This window comes from Chrysoperla carnea, chromosome 4, assembly GCF_905475395.1.
Source record: "Chrysoperla carnea chromosome 4, inChrCarn1.1, whole genome shotgun sequence".
Lineage (NCBI taxonomy): Eukaryota > Metazoa > Arthropoda > Insecta > Neuroptera > Chrysopidae > Chrysoperla > Chrysoperla carnea.
The window spans coordinates 33,635,529-33,649,260 of NC_058340.1; the positions used below are offsets into that span (position 1 = coordinate 33,635,529).

Sequence of the window (13,732 nt, forward strand, 5' to 3'; positions counted from 1 at the left end):
TAAAAATTTATAAAAGTCTTTCTAAATATATCAAGAAACTGGGAAAAAATTTTCATCCGAGGTTTATTAAATAATGTAAATGCTTATAATTCTGGTCTACAAAACTAAATATGGTTAACAATGTATACAAGGCTTTCGCATAACATCAATTAATCCGGAAAAATTTTAAATCCGTGATACCCATTTTCTTTCTAATAATACAAATAATTTTGCCAATAATTTATTCTTATGATATCACATGCCATTTTAGTTTATCACACCATTCTAGGAAAATGTGTAGCTATTAAAATTGTTTCAAACAGAGCCGAATTGATAAATATTTGTTTTAGGTATAACAAATAAGAATTACAAAATGATTTTTTTTTTAAATTTTGATGAGAAAGTCCCCATAAGTTACACATTGTGCTGGAAATATAGCATACCAATAGAATCTATGGAATAAAATATTGAAACGTTTTTTACTTAAAAACAAGACTTGAATTTTTCCTTTGACCTTTTTTTCCTGACCCCAAGGTTTAAGATAAATTTTTGGAAATCTATATTCATTGTTTTTCACTTTTTAGGAATACCATAAGCAATCGTTTTTAAGGCAGTTGAACTTAGTTAAGAACTTCTGTACTAACGCACTTATTAAGGTAGTACAAGCGCCAGGGCAAGTTTAGACTTGTAGTTGAAATTATTTGTACCTTATTTTCAACTTTGATGATACATTTTGTTATAACTTCATAAATGCGGACGAAAAATGAAAATAAAATTTTTCGATGTCTGCCTTAGTTTTTAAAATATTGAAAGCTAATTATTTAAAACAAATTTTCAATTTTCTGTAACAAATTTTTTTTTTAATTGTGTCCCCACTACCGTGCTCATACATCCTTAATTAATCGGGCACAACTGTTTTTTTTGTTTTTAATTATTTATTAGGACTAGTTTTGGAGAAATCTATAAAAACATATTATCCATCAACGGTTTTCCCATAAGACTAAATTTAAATATGCCTACTTTTGAAGTCATTTATTTATTTAAATTAAATGATCGGGCAAACTCCCCTAAAATTTTCAGAATTCATTTAGACTTAGTCCATTTACACGTAAAAAAAAATCAAGCTGTTTATCCAAAGTTGCCCCGACCCTCGTACATCCTTAATAACTGTACAAATATTGTGAATATTTACCAAAAATTTAAGCCTTGTTCTTACTCCACGAGTCTCGAAAATAATTATTCATCTGTAAGGATTAATAAATCGAATTTCTCTAGTCACACATCGAGAGAACCAACTAGGTGTGATGCATCTATCTATGTAAATCGATAAAATCCGACTCTGTACAAAATGTTTTTAATGACTCCTCGTTGAAATACTATATTTTAGTAGGTGCTTAAAACTTCTTCGTCAAATACAGAATGCAAAATAAAATAAAGTCTTTTGTTTTCATCTCATGACTGACTGGCTGTCCATGTTTGTTTGTTGCCTTCATAAAATTTTAATATGCGTGTAAAAACTGTTGTGTACATAAATAAAAAATTTTTATATAAATTTTTAGGTCACCCAAATAAAAACCAAATAAAATATATACGGTGTACTCAAAAATACTGGGTATTCTTTGTGTGCGTAGTCATGGTAGGGACAATAAAATCGATGCCAGCGCTTCCAGTGAAAATTTTGGCGTTAAAGGAGGCTGTTATGACTAATTTGCAATTCCTTATATGTTAATGTTATAGTAAATGTCAAATTAAAATTATTGAAAAACACTAATTAATTAAACTGAATGCATAAAAAACTGTGAAAATAACAAATCAAATTGCATAAATATTATTTTTTAAATGTAAATTATCATAATTATTTATTTAAATTTGTGAGACAATAATATTAAATTGTCAATGTAAGTCATAAATGCAATCCATACAATTATATATGCATCCATAAAATTCTATAATTAAAGTAGTGTATCGTTACCATGGAAACGCCTCTAATAAAACTCACGCACGGTGCGAATAACCGAAAATTATATTTTCAAGTAGTCTTTAAAGATCCGTATTTGCTTAATTGAAAATAAATGCAAGAGTAATTGGTGATTATTTCTCTGAAGCGATGAGTATTTTTGATATATGTTTGTACAATGTAAATTGTTTAATCGAAAAACTTAATTTTTATACAAATTTGATTCTATCCCGGCTTTTTCAATACCTTGTACATAACTTTTTCTACACTTGTCGTTCGTTATTTAAACAAAAAAATGTGTACATTTTTAATTGTGTATATACTTAACTATATATATATATATGTATAGTATTAAACCTAGCTATTTAAAAAACAAATTATTCTTATCATCATGAGACCTGTAATTTTATACTTTACTTTTATAAATTTTTATACAATCATACAAGAATGTTTAAAGGTTAAATATTATTATTAAGTATAATTTAGGATAAGTATAATTTAGGTTAAATTTTTATTGAAGTTTTATTAGATGGTGTTTTTGTTACAATGAACTTCAAGCTTTTCATTTTTTGATAACTTTTACTTTTTTCCTAGACCAAGGGGTCTAGGTTTTGGTACCCTCTGTGCCCTCCTTGACAATATCCAGTCATCCAAAAACGACACGTCTTGGGATAACAGAAGCCAGACGCCACGGACATTCTGAATCGGACGCCCTGCATTTTACTGTAGGTTTAAATAATATATATGGAGGTTTCGTTGTCCTAAGGCACAGTTCCTACAATTGAAATCGTCAGAGATCCTCATGTTATAAAGGTGATAGTTCAATCGACAGTGTCCTGTCAAGAGTCTCACTACCCTTCTCAACTGGAATCTAGTAAGTTTCCAGCAAGCATAATCGAATGGCCTAGCTGTGGTTATACACAGTTTAATCTGACGTATGCCCTGCACAAAGTCCCAGTAATCAAGTTTGAGACAACTCCTCTCGGGCTTTAACTCCAGAATGGTACGGTACCCAGATCAATCTGACTGTGTTGTTCAGTGCCAAGCGATTTAGCTCTTCGAAGCATACATGGCATACATAGACTATCCTCGATTGCAATCTTGACGCCTAAAGGGTCCGAAGGTCGGCCTGACTATCTGAGAAGATGCTAATATGTGCCCTACTGTAACCGTCCGAGTTACAGAACTGAGCACTTTTTAGTATGGCGAAGATTTCTTATTAAAAAACCATTGCATGTTTATCAAGGGGAATCAATTCCTTTATTCTAGCTCCATAAGAAAAAAATTATATAATATTGAATCTTGGAAATACAAAAATAATTCATAGTTATCGATACTGACTTCTGGGGAAGGGATTTTTTGTCACAATTGAATCATCAATTTTATCGTGGAATAAAATTTAATTAACCTGAAACACTCAGTATGAAATAAAACCACAAAATAATTTTTTTAATGTGAAAAATTATTTTTAAAATCGTTAAAAAAATTTTGGATTAAAAATGTTGCCATAATAAGTATTTAACGTAGCCATACCGTCGCATTGCAGAATCAACACCTGTAAATAAAGTGAAAAAAATACGTACGTTTGCATGATCGTCATTTGTGCGATGTTGAACTTTACTTCTGTCTATGAGCATAGTACTATCTATATTCGAAGTGATCACATTTGACTTAGTGTTAGTCAACATACGAAATAATTCAAAGTTATACTCTAACGGTAAAAAATAACATACAATATTGGTAAAATTTTGATTAATTATAAATGGATAAAATCGATAAGAAATTTCGTTTTTGGCATCTTTCATTGAAACCTAAAATATTGTTCAAAATAATAGAGAAATTGCATTAATTTTTATTTTGTAGCAGAATCATATATAGATGAAAGAATAATTCATCTATTCGCACCGTGCGTGTGTTTTATTGGAGGCTTTTCCATGGTAACGATACATTACTTTAATTATAGAATTGTATGGATGCATTTATAATTTTATGAATTGTATTTATGACTTACATTGAAAATTTAATATTATTGTCTCACTAATTTAAATAAATAATTATGATAATTTACATTTTAAAAATAATTTTAATTTGACATTTTCTATAACATTAATATGTAAAGAATTGCAAATTAGTCATAACAGCCTTCTTTATCGCCAAAATTTTTCACTGGAAGCGCTGGCATCCATTTTATTGTCCATACCATGACTACGCACACAACGAATATCTAAACTATATACTATATACCTAAGTAATTTAAAAAAAAAAATTAATTATTCCATTTTTTTTTATTAATTATTAATAAAAAAATTGTTATTTATAATATTTTTCGACTTGTTTCTATGGAAAAATAAGTCATAATATAGTAAAAGCAAGTTGAGAAAGAAATCATTTATCATTTCTCAGTACGGTGGCGTTTCTAAAGCAATGTGTTGACTTCACTGGCGTTTGAATTTAAATTTTAGAGAAAACATCAGTTTTAAAATTACATGAAAAATTAATTAAAAAATTTTGTTTAAACGAAAATTTCCGATATCCGAATCAAACCTTTTCAATATGATGCCTGTGTGTGTGTGTGTGTGTGTGTGTGTGTGTGTGTGTGTGTTATGTGCGTATGTTCGTTTGGATTCATTCGCCTCGATTATCTCGCGAACCAGCTAGGACATTAACACGTGATTGGGCTTATTCGACGCGTAATCGCGTATTTAAGAACTGAAACATTCTTCAGCAGAATTAGTTAAGCCGTTTTTTAATGGTAATAAACAAACTTAAAAAAACTGAATAAACAGAATCTGAAAAGTGGAAAATACACATCATTTATCTATGAAGATAATGATCGTTCCAGCATAAGCTGCAGTACATGTTCGAAGAATAATCTATTAAGGCTAACAAGACCTTCTTTTTAATGTTTTCGCCCTCTGGGAAGTTAGTCGTGTGGGCTACAGGGGTGGCACTCACACGAGTTCAGTACCACACCGACTATGTACTGCCAATTTATTTTCTATAGTTAAACGTATAAAGATTTTCAAGATTGAACTGCGACTGATACTAGCGTCACTTTGGATTGCAAAATAGTTGTATTTTAAAAGAAAAACACTACAGCACCCTGAACTAGATCACACTAAATTTTTTTTGTAATTTGGAATTTTTGATATTTTTTAATTTTTTATTTGGTGATAAAAATTACATTTTGTTAATCATTTTATTGATAACACTATCACATAGTATTTCTAAGATCTATTATTATTTAATACTTTTTACTTAACTATTAGTTTTTTAGTGCATGCATCACAATAATTTAAACACACTAAAATTAATATAATGGGTTGGAAAATCACTAAACAATAATCACGGGCTTCATGGAAATTATTTTTCTTGAATTATCCAACATAAAAAATAATTTTGTATTTTTTTCTCTTTTCTTTTATAGTGATACTTGTTGTTTTTGTCTATACAATTAGACAAAACAAAATTGTAACAATGTTATTAACGTGATGTGTTAAGTGTGAAAAAATCATGACGTCATTGTATGCAAAAAATGACGTAACAAATATGACGTTATATTTTAAAATATAAAAAAAAAGTGTTCAAAAAAAAAAAAAAAATTAAATTTCTAGAATATATTTTTGTAAATCTATTTTATTATTAAAATAAATAATAATGTCAAATTTAAAACCTGCAACAACTATTGAATTGACGCACATGTCCGCTGGTGAGGATGCACAAGATGGAGCACAACAATCCTGTGATACTGGACAACCACGAGTTTTAAAAGGTAAAAATAAATATTAATGTTTGGCTGTTTGTTTTTTGGTCAGAGAAATAAAGGTGGATAAAAAGCAATCGAGACTTCGTTGATTTTGATCTATTATAAATTTAGAACAATTTTAAATTCCTACAGATTTAGTAGTCTCTAAATGTCTAAAAGGATTTCGCTACTTCGAGTGTTTGTATTGGATACTGGCTATAAATGATCCCATGAGGATGAAATTTTAATTCCAATTTTAAAGACTTATCCATGGGCTTAGACATCATCTTGGAGCACGGATAATTTTTTACCCGCCATTTTAGTGGATATAATTTTTGTGTGAAGAATCAAAATTTTTTTCACGCTCTCATTCTGTAGGGTAATTGTGGCTATACAGGGTGAGCCATTTTAATATATTATAGCTAATAGCTCGTTTTGCAGTAAACCAATCAAAAAATACCTTAATAATTTGTTCTGGCATCAGATTGGATCTAATTCTTCAGGTTGCTTTAATAGTCAATTTAGATCTTAAAAGGTAAGAAATAAAATAAAACTTTAAATGAGAAAGTTCTCATAAAAAATAACATTTTTTATTTTAAGCATTTTTTCGAAAATGGTTAGCTTTCGGAGGAAAATTTTTTTAGACAAAAGTTATGAAAGACCATAAAGGTTATTTGTCTGTATTAATAACTTTTAACCCTATGTAAATTTTGAACATCATTTGAAGATCAAGGTCAATTGCCCTTGAAACTAGAATTTCAGATCAGTCATGGCCTTAGGTGAATGTCCTCTATTACCCTTGACAACTTTTGACTAAAGCATTTTTCTCTAGATAGCGAGTTTTCTTTCGAATAAATGCAATAATCAAATGTTTTTAAGTGATATTTTCTCCGAGAGCTAACGATTTTCGAAAAAATGTTAGTTTTTTATGAGGATTAACTTCTTAATTTAAAGTGTAATTAACTTCTTATTTTCTCTCTTACCTTTTAGGATCTAAATTGTTGTCAGGACATGATGTCTCCCAATAATTTCTGCTATTTTTGTGCAAATTATTTCTTACTTGTTAAACTACAAAACCCTGTATAGATCTTTCAAAATAAAATTCTTTCCGATGGCTTACCGTCTCGGGTGACTAATCGTCCCGAAAATGAGTAGTAGCGTATTTTGAACTTTTGATCCACTTAATAAACTAATTCTCAAATTTAAAAGAATTAAAGTCTATATCTTAATGTCAACTTGATATTTGACGATTATTCGACCAGAATCAAAGAAGTCTCGATTTTTTCTTTTTTCCCTGACTATTTATTTTTCAAATTGTTAATATTAAATTATGTTAATTTATGTGTGGTTTATTTTTCGTTTTTAATTAACGAAGCATGATGTTTAATTTTTTTTTTTTAAATTTTTTGTTTTACCAATTTGAATAAAATTAGAATTTAACATTATTAAAAATTTTAATCTGTTAGAATATAAAATGAATGGTGTTACATTGTGTATATATTATCATGTGGAAAGATAAAATCCAACCTACATGGCTAAATTCCAAAATAATATTATGTTTTTCATTATATTTAAGAAAATAGGATTATCAAGAGAATAATAATAATAATGATTATATTAAAGAAAATAGCAAACTTCTGAACATTTAAAAAATAAATTAAACAAGTGAAAACAAACAATTGACTGAGTTAATTGTTGAAATACCATGTATAGACAGTGTTGATTACTCTGTCACATTACGCATACATACATACCACACATATATAACTGATATAGCCAAAATATACATACTATACAATTTGACAAACGAAAAAATGTTTCAAACAAAAGTTGCTTATTTTTTATAAGGAACATTTTTTGCATTTAAACTTTTATTCTATCTCTAACGGTTTACAAGATGGGTCCTACGGGCGCAAGACCTAATTGACCTATGTTGCTCATTTCTATGTAGCTCATTTACGAACTCGGCCTCATTTTTTACGTCCTAAACACGCTATACAAATTTCAGTTTGATATCTCTTTTCGTTTTTGAGTAATCGTGATGACAGACGGACAGACAGACAGACAACCGGAAATGGTGATTTTATGAACACTTATACCAAAATTTTGTTCATAGCATCAATATTTTTAAGCATTACAAACTTGGGACTAAACTTAGTATAACTTGGTATATTTCATATACATGGTATAAAAATTTCATAACAATTACTTTTTCAAATCTTTTACTTAAAAAATTACAAATCTCTAAAGAAGTGTTTCTGAATTTTGCTGGGTGAATACAATCGTAGAAAAAAAGCAAAAATACGTAGGCATCGAGTTTATTCTGGGAAAACTTATCGATCTCTGTTTGTTATTAATATAAATATATTATCTACATTCATATATTGTTATCCTTAAATAAATAACATCTAAAATTCCCGTAATATTATTATAAGGTTATCGAATAGATAAGAAGAATGGAAAAACCGTGACCATGTTTCTATCTGTGATATCCAAATTTGGAATTATTGATAACAATAATGCTATAACAGCTAACAATGTCACGAAAAAGTTGATTTCAAGACCGCTGGATTTTAGATATTTCTTTTCTTACTTAAATAATGTAGGATTTAGGTCCGCCTGGCACCTGAAGGATTGAGTTGACTTTTTAATAGTCAGCAACGCCGAAAAACCTGTAAAAACTGCTAATTTTAAATCCATTTTCAAACAATAGAAAACTTGCATTAATTTTTTTAAACCTCAAATTCATATATAAATAAAAGAACAATTCATCTAAAGTATACTATTAAAAAATTACATGTCTTTTGACAATATTAGAGACTTTACCGATATATTCTCTCTGACAATATTTAAATTATAGTTGCCTGGCAATTTTGCCGTCGCTAACACCGCGCCAGATATTACTCTAATAATTATAAAATTCGTTTTAAAATCTTTTTCGTGTGACGTAATTTCACAATGATTTAATTTTATAATTAAAGAATGTAATTTTAATCAGAGCCTATATCGCGTCAGGTATCGCAACCGCCGTCAGCTTAATTTCAAAAATGAGGGAAATATCCGAAATTCATTTTCAAAAGAGTTGCCAGGCCTCGTATGGCGATAAACCATAAAAAATTAAAGTCGATGTTTGGTGAGGTATCATTGAATAGATGTTTGAAAATCTGAACTGAGACTGAAAAGAAAAAAAAAACAAGTCACCAGTATAATAATCTTCACAGCTGTTTTAACAATCGGGACCCATTATTAAGAAGATTTGAGTCGGTGTAGATTTTTAAAGAGTCCCAACTGTTAAACTCGCTAAGTTGATTACTGAATTTGTTTTTCTTCTTTTCAGTCGATATCGAGATTTTTTTTTAAATTTACTTTTTACTTTATTTAAGTAAGAATTTTAAGAGGTATTTAATTTGTTTTTTATCATTATCAATACGAGAGTAAAATCATTTCTATAAATAATTAATAAATATTTTTAGATATTATGTCGTAATTACAGTGAAATGTCTCAAAGAAATCTTATGTATAAAAATTGTATAGAGCCAGATATATAACAACTAACATGTTTCCGGATAAAACTATATATATTTACAGAAAATCGGTGCTTTTTTTTAAATAAAATATTTTCCACTGAAATCCGCTGAGATTCTGCTGAAAATCTCACCAAAATATAGGGCCTTATATGGGACTTTGGGCAATACCATAACAATACTCAACTAATGCTCCAATAAACCTAATTTTTTAATTTTATGTGCCAAAATTATCCTATTTACCTTGTTTCATCTCTCGAATTGATTTCGGGCGATACCATTAAAAATAACGAACAAAGTTTCAAACGAACTTGATTTTTGAATTTCTTGGTTTAATATTACGCTATGTACCGAGTTTTTCAATTTTTTCAAAAATAAAACCCCTAAAGAAAATTACAGAAAATCGAAAACATTTTTTTGTCTGCAATTTCGATAAATTTTTATACACATTTTGATCCGAAAAATACATAAATCGAGTTCATTAAATGATAGGATACGTAGTTATTGAAAATTCTATACGAAAAATGATGTCTCGTTCGAATTTATGCAATTTCTTGTGACCAACTTGTATTGGGGTTTCGAAATCTGATATTGCAAAATATCAATAGGCAGGAAAAGGGATAAACTTATGCATAGTGAATACATTTTGTTACAAATAATTTATAGAGAGGTTTGACTATTTTGTGATAAAATATTATACTTATGTATTATTATTATTACATCTTCTGATTAGATATCCAAAAAATAATAAGATTATACTTAATATATGTTATGTCCATGATAATCATATGCTCGATACAAATTGACTTTTAGTATTTTCTTACTTTATTTGAAAAAAAAAAAAATATCTTGTCAATAAAATCAATACTCTTCAATTAACTTTTAACTTAAAAATAATATTCATATTTGTATCTTAATTAAAGTATAATTAGTTTTCTAATTAAGCTGTTATTATAAATAATATGACTATAAATAAAAAATCATGTATGATTTTGATTTATAAATATTATTTTTAGTAATTTAGTGAGCTAATATTGTTTTAATGTGTAATTAGATTTAATGAAGGTCACAAAAACTACAAAAAACATTACTTTTGAAAAATCACTTTTAAGGTAGTTTGCTCATGAAATGACTTTTCTTAGATATTGAATTAAATTGGTATATAAGATTAATAAAAGTATTCTGTATTTAATAAAACAAAAGGAAATATTCACCGTCAGTGGAATGAAATATTAAGGTAGTACGAGCACCAAGACAATTTTAGATTTAGGGTTGAAATTATTTGTACGTTTTTTTCAACTTTGATGGTGAATTTTGTTATAACTTCATGAATGTAGACGCGAATATAAGATCATGTTTTTATGGCCTTTGCTACATAACGAATGAACTACCTTAAATCATTGGAAAAGTGTTATTTATATCCAAATATGAAACATTTCGTCTTATCAAATATGATGGATTTCGTCTTACACAATGTACTATTATGGGATACCGTACTTTGCGAATACAAATAGCGACTGTATTCGGCTTGGATGTTAACACGATTTAAGCGTGCACAATGATTGTTTTGTTTTACACTTAGTTTAATTAGAAAAGGATATTCTGTACTGAGCGTACAAGTGATATTTAAAAAATTCTAAAAACTCCAGATAATTGTGATTTTTTTCTTGGGAATCTCTTCATACAGGACAGGTTTTCTTGAAACATAGCCAAGAACACTCTTGATCAAGCCCCCTTTCAAACTAAAGAACCTAAACCAAAATCGGTTCATTCGTGTAAGATTTACGATGCCACAGATAGACACACAGATACACAAATACACACGTTAAGCTTATAACACTCCTCTTTTCCGTCGAGAGTTAAAAACAGAAAATCAAATACAGTCTCTGTTTATTACAAAATGTAAAAACCTTCATTTTAATAAAGGGAAAACACCTGCTGTGGTAGCCGAGCTCACTCTAGGAAATATTTTTAAAATTATCGATATATGGTTCCAAAATGATAAAAACGTTTTCCTGCTACAATTGGATAATTTCATAGGGGATGTCACTCAACCTCCTTTCCCACTTCCGTTTGGCTCCCCTAATATTATCGGTTGGGTTGAGAATATTTGCATTATGAACTTCTATGTCCTTCAAAACGAAACTCCTTAAATTTTGATGGAAGGGGAGTTGGTTAAAATCCTTTTCCCAATACGACTATGATACCTTTCTATTTAATGTTTTACAAAAATTCAAATGCTATAGGTACGCAATAGTGAATAGAAAAAAATAAAAATTTTACAACTAATTTTAGGTCACGGCCATGGGAATAAAATTAAATGATAATTATTATATTGTTGTATAATAAATATCGTTATATTTTTTTAGTGATAATGATTTGTTTTTTAGTTTCGTATGAATCACGAACGATAACATAACACTGAACTGACAATTATGTGTTATGTAAACACATCTGTCCTGTTCACATGAAAATAGTAATAATAAATCATGGGAGGCTAGTAGCTCGAAGCTATAAATCGAAAATGGGTAGTAATTCAATTTTTACTGATTTCTTCTGAGTAAAATTGATTTTTTCATTTGGGAGTAATTTGGTAGCATACACACGACTATACAGACTAATAGAGAAAAAAGATGTTGGAATCAGGAGACCTTTAAACGTAAGAATTCGATGAAGACTCATCATCGAATTTCTGAGTGAAAAATATTACTTCTCTAGTACAACGTAATATACAAGTAAAAATAGTCTTACGATAAATTTTAGTAAATGTTATTTCCTATAATTTTGCTTGCTATATACCAATTTCCTTTTACTAATAAAATTAATAATTTAAAAAATCCCCGATTGTTTTAAATAATATTTGAAAAGAAAGAAACAGTAGTGACAGAGCGACTTAAACGGCCGAGACCAATTATTGGGAGGATTTGAGCTGATCTAGATATTAATTGGCCCCGACTGTTAAAGTCGCTATGTAAACTACTAGACTTGTTTCTTTCTTTTCAAATTTTATTTAAACATAGTCGAATTTTTGATTTCTTTAATTATTCAGTACTTTTTTTTTTAGACTTTTTAGTGTCTCGGCACCAAAGAAAACCCTCTTATTACACTATATTAAAACATTTTAAACAAATTTATTATTTCTTATTAAATTTAAACAAATAATTTATATATATTTTTCTAATCCCCTTTTAATTTTATTTATTTTGATACCCTACTCGATAGATTTGGTCAATTTTTTTTACTAACGTATTACTATTTCGCTCCAAAAGTTCGCCTTTTTTTTTGTCGAAACACCTACCTTGGGTTTTAAGGCGAATATAACGATATCTTAAATATCTAAGTCCATGGAGCTGTTTGGACGATACGAGGAGGTAATAATAAAATTTACAAACATACATACATACATACATACAAGATACGTGCGAAAAACATAACCACTTCTTCACAGTCGGATAAAAATAATCGATACATTTTCAAATTAAAAATAATTATTAACGTAACCCTAGCTCGCAAAGTGTGCATCAGATTGAAAAGTCTCAAAGGATTTTTTGTCTTAGAATGTGTTATCCTCTATCCAACAACTTTCTATTATCTATAACTTTTAAGTCACCTTGTAAAATAACGTTTGAAGCTAGAGAAACTTCGTTTCTTTAATAAAATATCAATTTCATTAACAAATGAAACCCTAAAAATATCTTGATGTCTGTAGTAAACGTGTGTTTTATTACTTAGATTTCCCTTCTAATGGTATACAAATGCAAATTTTTATTAAAAGAATATTCAAACGATAGTTGCTTCCATACCATAAAAGTTTTAAACTGATTATATCGATCGATTTCAATATTAGTTATTCTTGTTGAATCATTCACAACAGAGTCTGATTTATTGTGTTGGTTAGAAAAAAGAAATTGAGAATTAGGCACACTAATTTAAATGAAAACGACCTCATTTTTAATAAAATGCGGTAGTTGCCAGATGTCGAATTTGCCATATCACGCTTAAAAATGTAAAACTAGACTTGATTCCATGACAAAATTTGAAAGTGAAATTAAAATTGATTAAAAAACGAAGAAGTTATCAGCATTCAAAGATTGTTGCCCATCTCTTTTTAGCAACCAAAGTTTTATATGTATCTCAATGGTGATATCGGACAATGACGTCACTAACTTATATCTTCCTCTTTGTTTAATAATTTTAAACGTTCATATTTTGGTACATCTAAAGATTTTAAAAAACCAACTTCACTTTTCTGCCCGTGCGGCGATAATTTTTCACCTGAAGCTGTAAAAAAATTTAATCAACATGTTTATTGAAAATTCTAGACTAATTTGTAAGAGAGTAAAAATTCAACGTTGGTGACGATTAAAATCCATCCAGGCATTTAGCTTATATGGCGATCCGAAAAAATAGATATGCATTCACTCGAAGAACATTATTTTCTTTTTGAGTCAATCAGGTAAAAAATACCAAATTTTCATCTAAATCAGACCCTGTATTGCGTTTAACTAAAGTATAAACCTAAAAGGT

At 28.6% G+C, this 13,732-nt stretch overlaps 1 protein-coding gene across 3 annotated transcripts in view; it reads left to right on the forward strand.

The window, feature by feature from the left end:
- The window catches only part of LOC123299018 (probable phospholipid-transporting ATPase IA), a 67,323-nt gene that overhangs the window by 27,832 nt on the left and 25,759 nt on the right, over positions 1-13,732 (forward strand). For 2 of the 3 annotated variants that reach the window (XM_044881146.1, XM_044881147.1), the window contains exon 1: positions 5,370-5,708. The exons of the other annotated variant lie outside the window; for it this stretch is intronic. In XM_044881146.1, coding sequence (XP_044737081.1) covers positions 5,594-5,708 — 115 coding nt within the window. In that variant the 5' untranslated portion in view covers positions 5,370-5,593. Of the gene's footprint in view, positions 1-5,369; positions 5,709-13,732 lie in introns of those variants that run through there. 3 annotated transcript variants of the gene reach the window in all.